The sequence below is a fragment of the Hemiscyllium ocellatum genome, chromosome 10 (genome assembly GCF_020745735.1).
Source record: "Hemiscyllium ocellatum isolate sHemOce1 chromosome 10, sHemOce1.pat.X.cur, whole genome shotgun sequence".
NCBI lineage: Eukaryota > Metazoa > Chordata > Chondrichthyes > Orectolobiformes > Hemiscylliidae > Hemiscyllium > Hemiscyllium ocellatum.
Window position 1 is genome coordinate 23,585,406 of NC_083410.1, and position 17,700 is coordinate 23,603,105.

A 17,700-nucleotide genomic window follows, 5' to 3' on the forward strand; every position below is an offset into this window, starting at 1 on the left:
TTTTTAAAAAGCAAAAATCTGTTTTCAAGTCCAACCTAAAATATCCATTCAGTTGCAGATGATGCTTGTGATGTCAATGCAACATGGAGCTCGTATTATTAGTATGGAAAAAAAACATACACACACACACACACACACACACACACACACACACACACACACACACACACACACACGTAGACAGACAGACACACAAACACACACAAGTGCGATAAAAATAGCACAATAATACTGACTGTCATATTTAGGATTAACAGCATATAACTTGTTATTTTAAGCAATGCCTAAACTTTCAGCAGAAAACACTGGTACAATTGCATATTTTCAAATGATATGCAACTCTGAACACAATACAGCTGAATCTTGCACTGCTGATCCCAAGGTAAATTCAATATTAAACATGAATAGGCCATTCAGTCCATTGTGCCTACCACGCCATTCAATTCAATGCCTTCTACTCACTTCATTCCCATAACCCTATACACCATTGGTAATCATAAATTTATCAATCTCTACCTTAAATGTACTCAAAGACTGAGGTTCCACAACCCTCTGTGCCAGACAGCTCCAAACGTTCACAAGTCTCTGAGTAAAGTAATTTATCCTCATCTCAAACCTAAATGGCATCTTCTTTGTTTTTAACTTGTGCTTTTGGTTTTAAACTCCCAAGGGAAATATTTTACCTGCATGTACTTAATTGCTTTAAGTTTTTTTTAAATTTCAACTAGATCACCTCGCATTCTTGAAGCTCTCGAGAATACAGGTCCAGTTTTTTCAAATTCTCTTTGCAGGACAGTCCCAATATCCCAGGAACAAATCTGGTGAACCTTTGTTGCACGTCCTTCATGGAGACTCATCAAAAGGTCTTAATTGAATCTTTTTAGCTTTCATTTGGCCATGTGTGCTTTGTGATAACTTTTATGTGGGTTTATAGGATGTAACCAGTCCTATACCATGTTCAATGATGTTTTTGGGCTGCTGCATTAAAATTGTTCCCCATTTACAATGTGGTAGGTGTTTGTGGAATAACAGCCTTGGAAACATTGAAAATGTGGGCAGAAACACAGGAAGAGCCCTTCAAATGTCATGTTTTAAAATTTTGTTTGTGGGTGAGGCTCCAATTTTATTGCCATCTCCAAACGCCTTTTAAAGTTTTGCTTAGCTGTGTTCATGAACTGCTGCAATGCATCCAGTATAGGTTACACACAAGGTGCTATTAGGAAGCGAGTTGAAGTATTTTGACTCTGACAGTGAAGGACAGTGATGCAGTTCCAAATCAGAATGAATGTGTCTTGCAATGGAACTCCCAGGTGGTGATGTTCCCTCATCATTCTATGTGGTAGAGATAGTGCATTTGGAAGCTGCAGGATCCTGGCAAGTTGTTTCATGTTTTTAGGCATTTACATGTATGTCTTGTAAATATTGCATACTCCATCTGGTGATGGAGGGAGTGAATGTTTAGAATGATGGATGAGCTGCTTTATTCCAGATGGTGTCAAACTTTGTGAATATAATTGGAGCTGCATACATCCAGACAAGTGGGGAATATTCCTTTACCATTATTAAGTTGTGCTTTATAGTTGGTGGACAGACTTTTGTGTCAAGAAGTGACTTGCATATTACAGAATTCCTTGCCCCTGACTTTTTAGAAATCTACTTGTGGGGCGTGGGCCTCGTTAGCTGGGCCAGCATTTATTGCGTATCCCTAGTTGTCCTCGAAAAGGTGGTGGTGAGCTGCCTTCTTGAATCACAGTAATCCATGTGCTGTTGGTAGATCCACAATGCCATTGGGGTGAGAATTCCAGGACTTTGACCCTGCAATTGTGAAGGAACAGTGATATATTTCAGCGTCAGGACTGTGAGACACTTTGATGGGAACTTGGAGATGGTGTTATACCCATATATGTATGCTACCCTGGATGTTCTAGATGGTAGTGGCTGTGGGTGTGGAATGTGCAGTCTTTGACAAATTTCTGCAGTGCATATTGTAGATAGTTCACATTGCTGCTACTGAGTGTTTGTGTTGGAGTGACTGGATGTTGTGGATGTGTTGCCACTAAAACAGACTGCTTTGTCCTGGGTGGTGTCAAGCTTCTTCAGTATTGTTGGAACTGCACTAATCCAGACAAGTAGCAAATATGGGCGGCACGGTGGCACAGTGGTTAGCACGGCTGCCTCACAGCGCCTGAGACCTGGGTTCAATTCCCGACTCAGGCGACTGACTGTGTGGAGTTTGCACGTTCTCCCCGTGTCTGCGTGGGTTTCCTCCGGGTGCTCCGGTTTCCTCCCACAGTCCAAAGATGTGCGGGTCAGGTGAATTGGCCATGCTAAATTGCCCGTAGTGTTAGGTAAGGGGTAAATATAGGGGTATGGGTGGGCTGCGCTTCGGCAGGTCGGTGTGGACTTGTTGGGCCGAAGGGCCTGTTTCCACACTGTAAGTAATCTAAAAATCTAATATTCCACCACACTCCTGATTTTTTGATTGTGGATAGTGAACAGGCTTTGGGGAGTCAGGAGGTGAGTTAAGCACTGCAGGATTTCTGGGCTCTGATCTGCTGTTTTAGCTACTCTGTTTATATGGTGAGTCCAGTTCAGTTTCTGGTCAATGGTAACCCCTCCCCAGGATGTTGGTAGCTGGGATTTGGTGATGGTAATGCCATTGAATTTTAAGGGGTGGTGGTTAAATTCTCTCTCATCGGAGATGGTCATTGCCTGGTATTTATGTAGCATATATGTTACTTGCCATTTTTCAGCCAAGCCTGGATATTGTCCAGTTATTATTGCATTTGGACAGTTCTGGGGATAGTGTGATCATTGGCGAACATCGCCACTTCTGACCTTATGATGCAGAGAAGGTTATTGATGAAGCAGCTGAAGATAGTGGGGCCTAGGACACTATCTTGAGGAACTCCTACCTGGGACTGAGATGATTGGCCACCAACAAGCATAATCATTTTCCTTTGTACTAGCTATGACTCTAACCAGTGTGTAGAGCCTTTTATCAATTCCAGTTATCTTCAATTTTGAGATGTATCCTTGATGTCATACTCAGTCAAATGCTCACTTGATTTGACTTCATTTCTTCAATCTGGGTTCTTTTTCCCATGGTTAAACCAAAGCTATAATCAAATTTCCTCGTGTAATTCAAACTGAACATTGGATCACTTTATAAAGCACCCCCAGTGATGACTTCCATCACTTTGCTGATGATTGAGAGTAGACTGAAAAGCCAGACTAAATTTGTCCTACTTTTTGTGGACAGTAGCTATCTGGATAATTTAAATAAATATTTTCAGTATTGCAGCTCTACTGAAGTTGGTGGGACATTGCTAATTCTGAAACACAAGTCTTCAGTAGTACACCTGAGGTGGTGTCAGGTCTCACGGTCTCTGCTGTAATCAGTGCCTTCATCTTACCTTTAAGATCTTGTGGTCTGAGTGAAATTGATTGGTACTTATCATTTGTGAATCTGGAGACATCAGGAATATGCTGAGATGTGCCATCCATTCAACATTACAAGCTAAAAATGACTGCAAATATTTTAGCCTTCTCTTTTGCACTTTTATGCTGGGCTTCCCACTCCCTGAGGATATTTGTGGACTTCCTCCTCCAACTAATTATTTAATTATCTGACACCATTCAAAACTGGAACTGACAGCTCTTCAGATTTATAATCTAATTTGCTGGTTGTGGGATCGCTCTGCTCTGTTTGTCACATGGTACTTCTGCAGTTTAGCATCTACATAGTCCTGTGTTTTAGCTTGATTAGCTTGGCACATCACTTTTAAATACGTCTGCTCCTGGCCTGCTCTCCTTCACACCTCATCGATCCACGGTTATTCCTCCCACTTCCTTTGGCTGAGAGTAGCTTTACTTTCTGGCTGCGGAGCTTCCTGAAAGTAACAGAAACACAAATTGCATTGCTGTGCATAAAGCCCACTCTCAATCAAGACCAAGTAGCAAATGGACTAACATATAGTACTATTACTTTTTTTTAAGGCTACATTGGAAAAATCTTCAAGTCTCCCTGCTGCTAATGGCACTATTACTGTCTGTTTACTGCTGGATCTGTTTCTACCTGCAATGCTGTAATATCATTGCAGTATTAAGTACATTCTACCACATTGGTATAGATCCTGGAGAATTCTTGCAAGTATGCCAGCCTTTCGCTTGTCAGAGAGGCTTACAAAGTGACACCCTAGTGAAATGACTATTTCAATCTATAGAGTTAAAAGAAAAGAGAGACAAGGGCAATAGTTGGACAAACATTTATAATTACCAGGCCTTGAAATTAGGTTTAAAAAAACAATTTTAAATGCTTTCGACATTGATGCCTCACCAGAGCACACTTTACTCAAACTGATGCTTTGTTTTACACTGAATGGCAATAACTGTCAGCTTTTGCACATTATAGAAGCTGTTCTCTGCAAATGGATTTGGGCTGTCAACCAGTATTAATTTTGCAGCAGAATGTCTCTGTAACACTGCCTGATGATGATGCAGGTTGAGCATTTTATTGTAGCTTGTGCTTTTCACTTAAACATTTACATTAGAAGAACAAATATATTGCAGTGAAAAGAGTGTTTCTCAAATGCAATAATATCGCAGCAGCTCATTCTCCTGACAACAGGAGATCTTGGGAGCTCCTACTCCAGAAAATTATGTCAGAATTCTTGCAAGCCGAACACTGTGTTGTACTTAAAGAGGAGATCATTCCTATCTGAGAAAATGTTGAGGTGTGAAAACCTGAACTGTAGTGTTACTCAGTTTATTGACAGCAATGCTTCATTCCATAGCAGTTGCTCAATCTGCTTCACTTGAACTTCCACACAAAGTAATTGTTAGACTTTCAGGCAATCTTCCCTCATGTTGATAATAGAAAAGCAGTTTCTATGAGTCGATAGACACATCTGTTAACTGGAGCCTGCAATTATATGTGCGATATTGTGCCATGGAGCCAACAAGCTCTCTTTCTGTGGTACATCATAGCAGTGAGTTTTCTGATCTGCTTTGAAGTGAATGCTGTAGGGTACTATCAGGCCATTGCTTTCAGGTTAAAGCTGAGGCTGGTTTGCTTACAGGCAGAATAATCCAAAGAAACAGTATGACACAGTTGGATATGATACAATGCTAGCCTTGTGTAACCAATAAATAGATTGTTTTGAAAAAGAAAAAAAAAGCACATTAAATAAGTGGCACAGGACTAGCATTTGTTGAATGCATAGGGGATAGTGTGGAGTGTGGAAGTCACAGAACCTTGGTGGGAGGGGTGGGTGGTAGGGTGTTGAACAAATGATTTGCCCCAGAGAGGCCTACAAGCATATCTAAGGGAGGAAGGCAGGGAGGGAGGGGGGGGGGGGGGGGGGAGGCGGGGAGGTTTGCTTCTCGGGACTCCCACATTTTGACTGAACTACCTCTTTGTGAGTATCACTGGGAGTACGATGATGCCCTTACACAGGCAGTAGCCCATTTAAGAGCCTTAATTAGCTGTGTGCTAGTAAAACTATCAATGTGATTTTCTGCCTGGACTTAAACAGGGCAGAGAGAAGAAGATACCAGATAGAGGCATCCAAATACTCTCCAAATGTAACAGTAGTGGAATAGTTGCTGGATATTTATTTCTGTATTGTCTAAATCTTGTAACTAATGAAGCTGTGCCGAGATACTTTTCTATCCAAATTGACGCTGTAATTGACGGCAAATATATTTTTCACTGTACTCATTGAATATTTGTGACAATAAAGGCTATTCTATTCTAGTTATTTCTGAAGCTAAATTGAATGAAATTTGCAGGGCGCATGATGGCTCAGTGGTTAGCACTGCTGCCTCACAGTGCCAGGGATCCAGGATCAAATCCAGCCTTGCGAGACTGTTTCTATGGAGTTTGCACGGTCCCCCCATAACCGTGTGGGTTTCCTCCAGGTCTCCTGTTTCCTCCCACAGTCCAAAGATGTTCAGGTTAGGTGGAAGCACCATGTTAAGTTGTCCATATTGTCCAGGGAGTTGCAAACTAGGTTGGGAATAGTTGTGGCAAATGTAGGATCACGGGGATAGAGTAGGGGTCTGGGTAGGGGTTGATAGGCACGTAATGGATTGAATGTCATCTATCTGCAGAGTAAGCATTCTATAACATTTGTGAGTTGTTTCATCTTGCCTTACTTTGTTGCTGGTTGCATAAAATGTGTTCAGTTCTCAGGTGGGCTAACAAGCTGCTCAGTTGTAAAACCATTGTCACGTTACTGATCAATAAGAGGAATATTAATAAATCAATTTGTAGTGCCCATATGTTCAATCAGGATCCAATTTAGACAATTCCAGGTCAGTTGAATGTGCAAAGAACAGCCACAAACATCTGGGATCATGAACCCAATGTGGCAAAATCACCTCCCAGGGACTATTCTAATATCAAGTTGAATGGTGCTCATACCTTGAAAGTCCTACCTTGGGGGGTTTGAGAGTTGTTGGGATTGAGAGAGAAGACTGGGACTGAAGTAAAATCTACTGGTTGAAATCCAATACAACTGGCTAGCTCAACTCATTGGTGAGTTTGGTGCTTGCATCATGCACATTGATTAATTTGCGATGATCAAGATGTATTGGTTTTGACCTCCATGCCCAATATTATGGTGAACTAACATCTGATGTCTGAGTTGCCAGCTGTAACACTGAGGGGTAATTGATTGCTTCTGCCTCTAGATTTTGTATCACTTTTCAATGTCAGACCAGTTAAATAACAAAAGACAAAGTAAAATGAGGAAATGACAAGCAAAACTATTAAGCTGCAGCGGACTTCAACTGCTTTGAACCTGGTACCTTTGTACTAAGGATGATTGCAGGATGCTGGTGTCAGTCAAATGATACAGTACTGACTGCAATCAGACTTTGCTTCACTTCCATCTAGAGTGATGAAACATCTTGGCAAGTTTTCCAATAACTTTCAATAATGTAGTACGAACAGCCCAGTTTCTGGCATTGAGACTGGCTCTAATGTAATGAGAGGTACGTGGGGTTCCAAAGTGATCAATTGTCTTAGGGGATTCTCTAGTCCGAGGTACAGACAGACGTTTCTGTGGCCAGCAGTGAAAAATCAGAATGGTGTGTTGCTTCCCTGGTGCCAGGATCAAGGATGTCTCAGAGAGGGTGCAGAATGTTCTCACGGGGGAGAGGGGCCAGCAGGAGGTCATTGTACACATTGGAACCAACGACATAGGAAGGGAAAAGTTTGAGATTCTGAAGGGAGATTACAGAGAGTTAGGCAGGAATTTAAAAAGGAGGTCCTCGAGACTAGTAATATCTGGATTACTCCTGGTGCTACGGGAAAGTGAGGGCAGGAATAGGAGGATAGAGCATGGCTGAGGAGCTGGTGTACGGGAGAATGATTCACATTTTTGGATCTTTGGAAGCTGTTTTGGGGTAGAAATGACCTGTACAAAAAGGACGGATTGCACCTAAATTGAAAGAAGACTAATGTACTGGCAGGGAGATTTGCTAGAGCTACACAGGAGGATTTAAACTAGTAAGGTGGAGTGTGGGACCGAGGGAGATAGTGACGAAAGATTTCAATCTGAGACTGGTACACTTGAGAACAAAGGCGAGTCAAACAGTCAGGGCAGGCAGGGACAAAGCAGAGAACAAGGGAGGACTGATAAATTAAACTGCATTTATTTCAATGCAACAGGGACGACAGATGAACTCAATGCATGGTTAGGAACATGGGATTATGATATCATATCAGTTACAGAAACATGGCTCAGGGATGGACAGGATTGGCAGCTTAATGTTCCAGGATACAAATGCTACAGAAAGGACAGAAAGGGAGGCAAGTGAGAGGTGAATTGGTGTTTTTAATAAGGGATAGCATTATAACTGTACTGAGGGAGGATATTCCCAGAAATACATCCAGGGAAGTTATTTGTGTGGAACTGAGAAATAAGAAAGGGATGATCACCTTATTGGGATTGTATTATAGACCCCCTCATAGTCAGAGGGAAATTTAAAAACAAACTTGTAAGGCAATCTCAGTGATGGTAGCGGTTTTTAAATTTCCAAACATGGTTTGGGACTGCCGTAGTATTCAGGGTTTAGATGCAGAGGAAATTGTTAAGTATGTACAAGAAAATTATTTGATTCAGTATGTGGATGTACCTACTAGAGAAGGTGCAAAATGTGACCTACTCTTGGGAAATAAGGCAGGGCAGGTGGCTGTGTCATTGGGAGAGCACTTTGGGGCCAGCGACCATAATTCTATTAGTTTTAAAATAGTGATAGAAAAAGATAGACCAGATCTAAAAGTTGAAGTTCTAAATTGGAGGAAGGTCAATTTTGACGGGATTAGGCAAGAACTTTCGAAAGCTGATTGGGGACAGACGTTTGCAGGTAAAGGGACGGCTGGAAAATGGGAAGGTTTCAGAAGTGAGATAACGAGAGTCCAGATAAAGTATATTCCTATTAGGGTGAAAGGAAAGGTTGGTAGGTATAGGGAATGCCCGGATGACTAAAGAAATTGAGGGTTTGGTTAGGAAAAAGAAGGAAGTATATGTCAGGTATAGTCAAGATAGATCGAGTGAATCCTGAGAAGAGTATAAAGGCAGTCGGAATATACTTAAGAGAGAAATCAGGAGGGTAAAAAGGGGACATGAGATAGCTTTGGCAAATAGAATTAAGGAGAATCCAAAGGGTTTTTACAAATACATTAAGGACAAAAAGGTAACCAGGGAGAGAATAGGGCCCCTCAAAGATCAGCAAGGCAGCTTTTGTGTGGAGCCACAGGAGATGGGGGAGATACTAAATGAGTATTTTGCATCAGTATTTACTGTGGAAAAGGACATGGAAGATATAGAATGTAGGGAAATAGATGGTGACGTCTTGAAAAAATGTCCATATTACAGAGGAGAAAGTGCTGGATGTCTTCAAATGCATCAAAGTGGATAAATCCCCAGGACCTAATCAGGTGTACTCTAGAACTCTGTGGGAAGCTAGGGAAGTGATTGCTGGGCCTCTTGCTGAGATATGTATATTATTGACAGTCACAGGTGAGATGCTGGAAGACAGGAGGTTGGCTAACGGTGATAAGGACAAGCCAGGGAACTATAGACCAGTCAGCCTGTCGTTGGTGGTGGGCAAGTTGTTGGAGAGAATCCTGAGGGACAGGATATATATGTATTTGGAAAGGCAAGCACTGATTAGATATAGTTAACATGGCTTTATGCATGGGAATTCATATCTCACAAACTTGATTGAGTTTTTGAAGAAGTAACATAGAAGATTGATGAGGGCAGAGTGGTGGTTATGATCTATATGGACTTCAGTGAGATGTTCAACAAAGTTTCTCATGGGAGACTGGTGAGCAAGGTTAGATCTCATGAAATACAGGGAGAATTTGGATACAGAATGGGCTGAAAGGTAGGAGGCAGAGGGTGGTGGTGGAGGGTTGTTTTTCAGTAGTGGGTCCACTACTTTTCATCATTTATATAGATAGTTTGGATGTGAGCATAAGAGGTATATTAGTAAGTTTGCAGATGACATCAGAATTGGAAGTGTAGTGGACAGTGAAGAAGGTTACCACAGATTGTAACGGGAACTTGATCAGGTGGGCCAATGGGCTGAGAAATGGCAGATGGAGTTTAATTTAGATAAATGTGAGGTGCTGCATTTTGAGAAAGCAAATTTTAGCAAGACTTATACACTTAATGGTAAGGTCCTAGGGAGTGTTGCTGAACAAAGAGACCTTGGAGTGCAGGTTCATAGGTCCTTGAAAATGGAGTTGCAGATAGATAGGATAGTGAAGAAGGTGTTTGGTATGCTTTCCTTTATTGGTCAGAGTATTGAGTATAGGAGTTGGGAGGTCATGTTGCAGCTGTACAGAACATTGGTTAAGCCACTGTTGGAATATTGCGTGCAATTCTGGTCTCCTTCCTATAGGTAAGATGTTGTGAAATTGAAAGGTTTCAGAGAAGATTTATAAGGATGTTGCCAGGGTTGGAGGATTTGAGCTATAGGGAGAGGCTGAATAGGTAAAAACAATGACTGCAGATGCTGGAAAACAGATTCTGGATTAATGGTGCTGGAAAAGCTCAGCAGTTCAGGCAGCATCCTCCTTGGAGAGGTTGAATAGGCTGGGGCTGTTTTCCCTGGAGCATTGGAGGGTGAGGAGTGACCTTATAGAGGTTTATAACATCATGAGGTGCATGAATAGGACAAATAGACAAAGGCTATTCCCTGGAATGGGGGAGTCCAGAACTAGAGGGCATAGGTTTCGGGTGAGAGGGGAAAGATATAAAAGACACCTAAGGGACAACTTTTTCACTCAGAAGGTGGTATTTGTATGGAATGAGCTGCCAGAGGAAGTGGTGGAGGCTGGTACAATTGTAACATTTAAGAGGCACTTGGATGGGTATAGAATAGGAAGGGTTTGGAGGGATATGGGCTGGGTGCTGGCAGGTGGGAATAGATTGAGTTGGAATATCTGGTTGGCATGGATGGGTTGAACCGAAGGGTCTGTTTCCATGCTGTACATCTCTATGACTATGACTCTATGACTATAACTGGTGTTGTTGCCTGTGAGAGGAAACCAGTTTTTCTTTTCAGAGCTGCTGAAGTTCAAATTTCTATCCTGTCCGGCAGAACGGGGGCAAGCTTATCTTTTTTCTGGGTTGTTGCGAAAAACCTCCTCCCCTCAACCTGATACCAGCTGCTCCTCAAGTGTCAGTTGTTTTCTGTTCACACAACCTCTCACAATCTAACCCAGAAGAAGGAGCACTGCCCAAACTAATCTCTGGGAGAGTTGGCATCTGATTGTGTACCCTCAGACTGACTTCATCTGAAAGGAGATGACTTCTTCTGCTTGTTTTTACTTCCAGAAGGATCTACTAGTAAAAGAAAGGGTTTGCTTTGTGCTACCAGTCTTCACAAGTAGTACATAATATGCTTCACTATGTACTTCAATGTTGTCAAGTTGGTTGTATGTGTGTTTGTCTCTGAAGAGTTGCAAACAGAGATCAGAGGTCTTCATCACTCAAGATCCTGGGCTCAATGTTTCCAATTGGAGCAGTTCTTAAGAGATCACTGACCTAGAACACACTTGTTACTGTCTAGTGAGTCTAATCTAGTGTTATCTGGTGCCACAGGTTATGTTTCTGCTGCAGAAAAGGAAGATGAAATATAGTGAATACCCACAAAAGGAAGGAGATTGCAAACATGGAAGCTCTCCCCAAAGGTGAGAGGGAAAGTAGGATCGGCAAGGATTGTCTAGAATCAAAGTGACTGAAATGCCCGTGTGGTAGGGTTTATAGGCAAGCTACTAAATTCTACAAAGGCTGCTATGTGAAAATAGAATGCTATCAGTCATTGCTGATTGGGAGCAAGGAAGGGAGTGTTTTAAATGGAACTGAGAGCTGGCACTATGTGCACATGTGATGGATGGTAGTGAATGTATTAAAGAAGCAATTGTCCAGAGTGCTTGGGAAGTGGGTGGCCAGCATTACTGTCAGACACTATAGACTAATGGGAAGATCAAGAGCTATTTTCACACACACTCTTCTTGTGAGATCATTGAATTGTTCCCTCCACTCAATGTGCCTCCTGGGAATGATATCCCTGAACCTGACATAATTACATATTTTCAATCTTGATGAAGGCCTAGTTATGGATTCTTCTTGATAATTTCCCACCACATCCTAACTTTTTGACCTCTGAAACCGTGGAAGCTGAGGCCATGACTTATTATTGACCAAGTTACAAATTGCAACAACTCAACAGTGAAACTAGCCAGAAGTAATGCAACCTTCCATTAAGAGGAGCATTTTCACTTTGAATACACCTCTCGAAGCCGGTAGATGGTAGGCATTCTATTTCTGACACCATTGGTTGTGAAATTTTCTGTTTAATTTGTATGAGGCCCAGCAGTTAAAATAGACTTGGATTCAAATTTAAGATGTCTTTGCAAATTATCCTGTTTAGTGTTGGCCATTATAAGATGGTTATGTTTTAAACTCTCTCCTTTAATGCAAGTTAAAATTGATTCATTTGAGGGGGAAGGGAAGGCAAACTCCTGCTGATTCTGCCTAGAGACCACTTCATGTGAACTGGTTGCTAATGGGACAGGGGCCTTTCAAAATATGGGAGAAAATGAGAACTGCAGGTGCTGGAGATCAGAGTCGAGAGTGTAGTGCTGGAAAAGCACAGCAGGTCAGGCAGCATCCGAGGAACAGTAGAAGTGATGTTTCAGGCAGTGGCTTATGCCTGAAACGTCGATTCTCCTGTTCCTCAGATGCTGCCTGACCTGCTGTGCTTTTTCAGCACTATGCCTCTCAAAATCTATTGAGGGTACAAGTGTAGGTTTTAGCACAGAATCACAGGATTATTGCAAAATGCTATTTAGCGTCTGCACTGATTCTTGAGATGAGCATCATGACTTAGTGCCATTCTCCTGACCTTGCCTCATACCCCTCCACAATATTTCTGCTTAAATAAACCATTAATGTCCTCTTGAGTGACTTGATTGAACCTGCTTCTACCATAATTCCAGGCAGTATATTCTTGACCCGAACCACCCATTGCACGAAAATGATTTTTGGTCATATTACATTTATTTATTTGTGAGTCACTGTAAATCATTGCCTGCTCATTCTTGATCCATTTTCTAGTGGAAACAATTTCTTCTTGTCAACACTGTTGTAGCCACATTACCACCCTTTATTCCATGAGCTATAACCTTTCTCACAAGTCTATTGTATGGTAATGCATTGAATGTCATTTGGTAATTCATCTACAAAAGATTGGAAACATTATCTTCATCAAATCGCTGCTGTTATCCAAACAACTCCAGCAAATCAATTAACTGTTCCTTTAATCCTTGAAGAAGCCCTTGTTCTCTCTCCCTAATGAATCTATATTTGCCCCTAATGTTACTAATTCTATTTCATATTGTATTTTCTGAAGGTTTTTTCACTACTGATTGGTCTGTATTTGATGGGGTTTCCTATGTAATTTGTTTTGAACAATGTGTAATGTTTGCAATTCTCCACCTGGCTTGTTGACGAATTCTCCCAGAAGAGAATTCCCTCAGTGAGGTAGAGAAAAGATAGCCTATAAAATCTCTAGAACGCATCTGAGACTTGACATAAAAGTCTGTGGATGTTCTGAGAACTGAGTAATGTATAAATGTGGTGCAGGGCTTTCAGTTTTGTTAAGACGTTAATTAGGAATACTCTTTAGTGTATGCTGCCCTCTGAGTAATGTTTAGTTGAAGTTGATTTTGATTTGTCTGTTACAACAAAAATCTTTAAACATGAAATCTTGTCATGTGATCTTTTGACTTGAGAAATCCATAATTTTTAAAATGTTATCGGTCTGTACAGCACTTGCATGTCATCCCTTCCTTAAAATAGCTCCGTGTTAAAATCAGGCTTTGAGTTCTTCAAATAACCTCCCTTCCCATTCCCCGATTCCCTTTCTAGTCCCTCCCTCTCCCTTCCATTCCTCTAGCTACCAACTGGATTCATTCCTTCCATTCGACCAACCAGGTTGTACCCTCAACCTGTGTTCACCTCACCACAACGCCCCTCCCCCTTTTATCTGCAACTCCCCTGTCCTGAAGAAGGGTTACATCCGAAATTCAACCTCCTGATGCTGCCTGGATTGCTGTGTTCTTCCAGCCTCCTGCTTGTCTACCTTAGTGTTACAAAGCACAATGCATAATTTGCAATGTTAATATCATGAATATTTCCTCTGGTATAAGCCATTAGCCATATGAGCATGTATTATGACTGAAAATGTGTCCTCAATTTTGATAATGGGAATTCTCTTTAAAAGGAGAAATAATTTGCCAGAGGCAGAACTTTGGCAGATGATAGATTAACTATGTTTTGCTTTTTGAGCAAAGCATTCCTTAGATAACCGGATATCTGAAAGAAAGCAGCCTAAAGCATCCTAAAGCAGCCGTAATGTACAAATAAGGCTGGTGACTGAAGTGGAAAAGCTGCTGGCAGGTTTCATTCAATGCTCCAGTAAATGAGTTAAGGGTTATTTTTGAAACTGATAGCGTTGTCATGGAGGGACACCTAGCTGCCCTTTTGAGGACAAGAAAATGGGAGCACTGGTCTGGTTCTTTATCCTGTGAAGGACACTTCCTTTTTACCACATTGATTTGCCACTGAAATGGTTCTGATCCCCAAAACTTCAAAACCAAAAGAAACCATTCTTTCAAGCAAGAATGAGAAACTACAGAGGATGACAGCTACCTCGAGTAATTAAATGGCATTGAAACATTTTGAAGATAGAGCATCAGAAAGTGAACAAAGTTGCTATTTTTGAATCTTGGTGAGAACATTGGGAAAAATCTGTCCTATATTGAACAGTGCTGTAAGACATCTATAATATTCACTTGAATTGGCAGGAGAGAATCTGATGTCTTTTGAAATGGAAACAGCACTTTTAAATTGCATTTCCCTTTCAGATGTTAAGCTGCTTTTGTAATTGCATTCCTCTCTCTGAGTCAGAGTTAGTCATTTTGAGATTTGTGTAACTGAGTTGGGTTGATAATCTTACACATTCAAGAAGGAAAACTGCATTGTGCAATAAGGCCTGGATTTCTGTTTAAGGAAAATGTAAAGGATTCCACAGCTCTATTTGACACAGAACAAAACAGTTGTCCTTGGCCAACATCTATCCATCAGTCAAATAGATTAGATGATAATTTATTTCACTTGCTGTTAGTGGAATCGCTGCTGTGCACAAATTAACTGCTGTGTTTCCAAATGTAACACTCCAAAATACATACATGATTGTGAAGTACTTTGGGCTGCTGCATTTATGTGAAAGTTCCTACATAAATGCCAGTTCTTTACTAAAATATTGACAAGTTTTTGCAATGAGGTTGTGGAGTGGAATTTAAAGCAGCCACCTGTGGACTCAGAGCTGAGAGTGTACCCCATGTTTTAAAAAATGCTCTTACGAAGCGAGTGATGATGGCAAGCTATTGCCAAGTGCTCATCTGTAAATGCCTGGAGGGCATTAACAGTCACCCACATGGTTATAACTGGGTACACTTCGTACCACTTAACACCCCTTCCCAGAACTATGTTCGTGAACATTCCCCTGCTGTCTCAGACATCATAGTCTGAGAAAGATAAATGAGAACATAGATGACTTTTGCTTCTACCGTGAGCTTTGTATCACTAACATCTTTGTTTAGAACAGACTACTTCAATCTGGTCATCACTGATTGCCAGTTTCCCAGAATATCCAGATCTGTTTCAATGTAGGGAATGTCAGAAGCATGCATGATGGGATCAAAAATGCAGCAGGACCATCAGCAAAGAAAATGGTTCGGTTGAAAACAATGTAGGGGAGGTCATCACCCAGTGCAATGAGTTCTTGGTGAGATGAGTGGATCATGAACTGGAGTTCAATTTCAGCGAGAACACGGCCACCAAGGATGCTCCAGATATCACAGAAAGCCTTGCTGTCATGAAAAAAAGTGTATGTTGAACAGACAATGGGGGAGTTTAGCAAAGCTACTGACTTGCTTGTCATGGGCAAAGCTCCAGGCGCTGATGCTATAGAACCTGAACCCATCAAACATGGGAAACCAACAGTCCTGCAGTATTTGCATTTACGTCTCCGTCTTTGTGGAGATAAGAGGTAGCACCCCACGCTCTGTGTGATACAGAGGTCATAGGCCTGGGAAAGAACAACAGCAACCGCAGTGATTGTAACAACCATCTCGGCTTGTTTTTGTTCGAGCTGTTGCCTGTATTCCTTTTGTCAGACTAAAAATCATTGCTGAATATCTTCACCACATCTCAGTATGGTTTCAGATCTGGAGCTGATAGGATGTTTGCAGACTGGAAACTGCTGCAGGAGAAATACTGTGAACAAAGGAGGCTGCAATACATTGCTTTCATCAATCTCACCAAAGCCTTTGACCGTGTAAGCAGTGATAGGCTATTTAAACTGCTGGAGAAAATTGGTTTCCCACTGAAACTACTCAAATGTGATCTTCTCTGTCTTTTATAACAGAATGGGTAAGGTCAATCATGATGGGCAACATTGAAAGCATTAGAGACTAGTAGTTGAGTCCTAGTGCCTACATTCCTTGACATATTCTTCTCTTTGTTGCTGTCATGCATCTTTAGATTATGTTCAGAGATTATCTACTTAGCTACCAGAACTGATAGACAGCTGTTCAGCCATGTTTATTTGAGATTGAAGATGAAGATATGCCAAACCCTCTGCAGAGAGTTGCTTGACACAGATGATGTTACACCAGAATTCCATGCCAAGCACCTCATCAGCAACTGGACACACTTTCTCATACCTGACTTATGTGTGACCACCAGCATCAGGAAAATACATATGGAATGTTTTCATATTGACCTTTGTTGATATTGGCGATGTGACTCTGGAGGCTAAAATAATACAAAGAACTGTGGATGCTGGAGATCTGAAACAAAAAACAGAACTTGCTGTAAAAACCCTTCCTTGTGAAATACAAAACAGAGTTAGTATTTCGTGTCTGAAAACTCTGCTTTCTTTCCATAGATGCTGGTGAGTTTCACCGGCAGTTTCTGACTCTGGAGGCTGTTGAGCTCTTTACATACCTAAGCTCTACAACCACCACCAATCTGCCACATGCAGAAATCAGCACATGCATCACTAAAGCTGTTGTGTCCAATCCGCGTATTTGAGTGTGAAACACCAGAATCTCGACTCAGTTGACCATTGGAATTCTCTTCTCCAGAGAACAGTGACATTTGGGTGGTTGAACAAATTCAAGGCTGAGCCAGACAAATTTCTGATCGAGATGGATGTCAAGGGTTATGCAGGACAGACTCGGAAGTGGAGTTAACATCACTGTCAGATCAGCCACGATCTTATTGAATGGCAGAACAGGCTCAAGGGACTGATTGTCCTACTCTAGTTTCAAATCCTGTGTCTTTGTCGATACATATCTCTTTGCTCCCTTCATACTTCAAATTAATGCTTTATATGGTACTTGTGATGGAAGGCTGTGCATCACTGCTCAAAGCCTTTCATAATCAAGTGAAAAAGTTAAGAATTGGCAAATGACATGGGGATACTAACAGTTAGACAATCTGAAGGTACAATGCAAAAACACATTGTGTTGACTTTATAAATAAAGATGAAATGTGTTTTTCTTTCTAATGAGAAACAGGTTATTAAACCTTATTTTTTTTTCTTTCATTGCAGAATGTCCCTCCAGACCTCTCCATCTGTACATTTGTACTGGAGCAATCCCTCTCTGTTCGGGCTCTTCAAGAGATGCTGGCAAACAATGAGGAAAAGGCAGAAGGGGCAAGTAATCAAAATAATTATGGCACATTTAATGAACAGAAGATTTTCCCTCACAAGGTTTTTTGATAACCTATTTTTCCTAACCAGCCTTTCAGAGATATTATTGCACCCCTCTGGAGCAGGTTGGACTTGAACCAGGGTCTCTCAGTCTGGGGGTTGGGACACTACCACCATACCACAAGATTTCTTGATATTTGCAAATGTTAATCTGGGTCAGCTGCACACTATGTAAATTGCTTCTTTGTTGAGACGATGGGAAGAGCTGCAGAAAAAGAGAAAAACAATTCTGTTCACTTCAAGATGAGTTAATTTCCGAAAATCTGGCATGTTGTCGACTTTTAGTTCCTGGAGTATTCTAATCCTTATTGTTTGTCCCCAAGTGAA

General features: G+C 41.3%; 1 protein-coding gene across 1 annotated transcript in view; it reads left to right on the forward strand.

Moving 5' to 3' along the window:
• ryr2a (ryanodine receptor 2a (cardiac)) overlaps positions 1-17,700 on the forward strand; it is a 551,531-nt gene that overhangs the window by 16,958 nt on the left and 516,873 nt on the right. Inside the window, exon 3 of the mRNA XM_060830792.1 lies at positions 17,212-17,316. Within this exon, the coding sequence (XP_060686775.1) occupies positions 17,212-17,316 (105 nt within the window). The remainder of the gene's footprint in view (positions 1-17,211; positions 17,317-17,700) is intronic.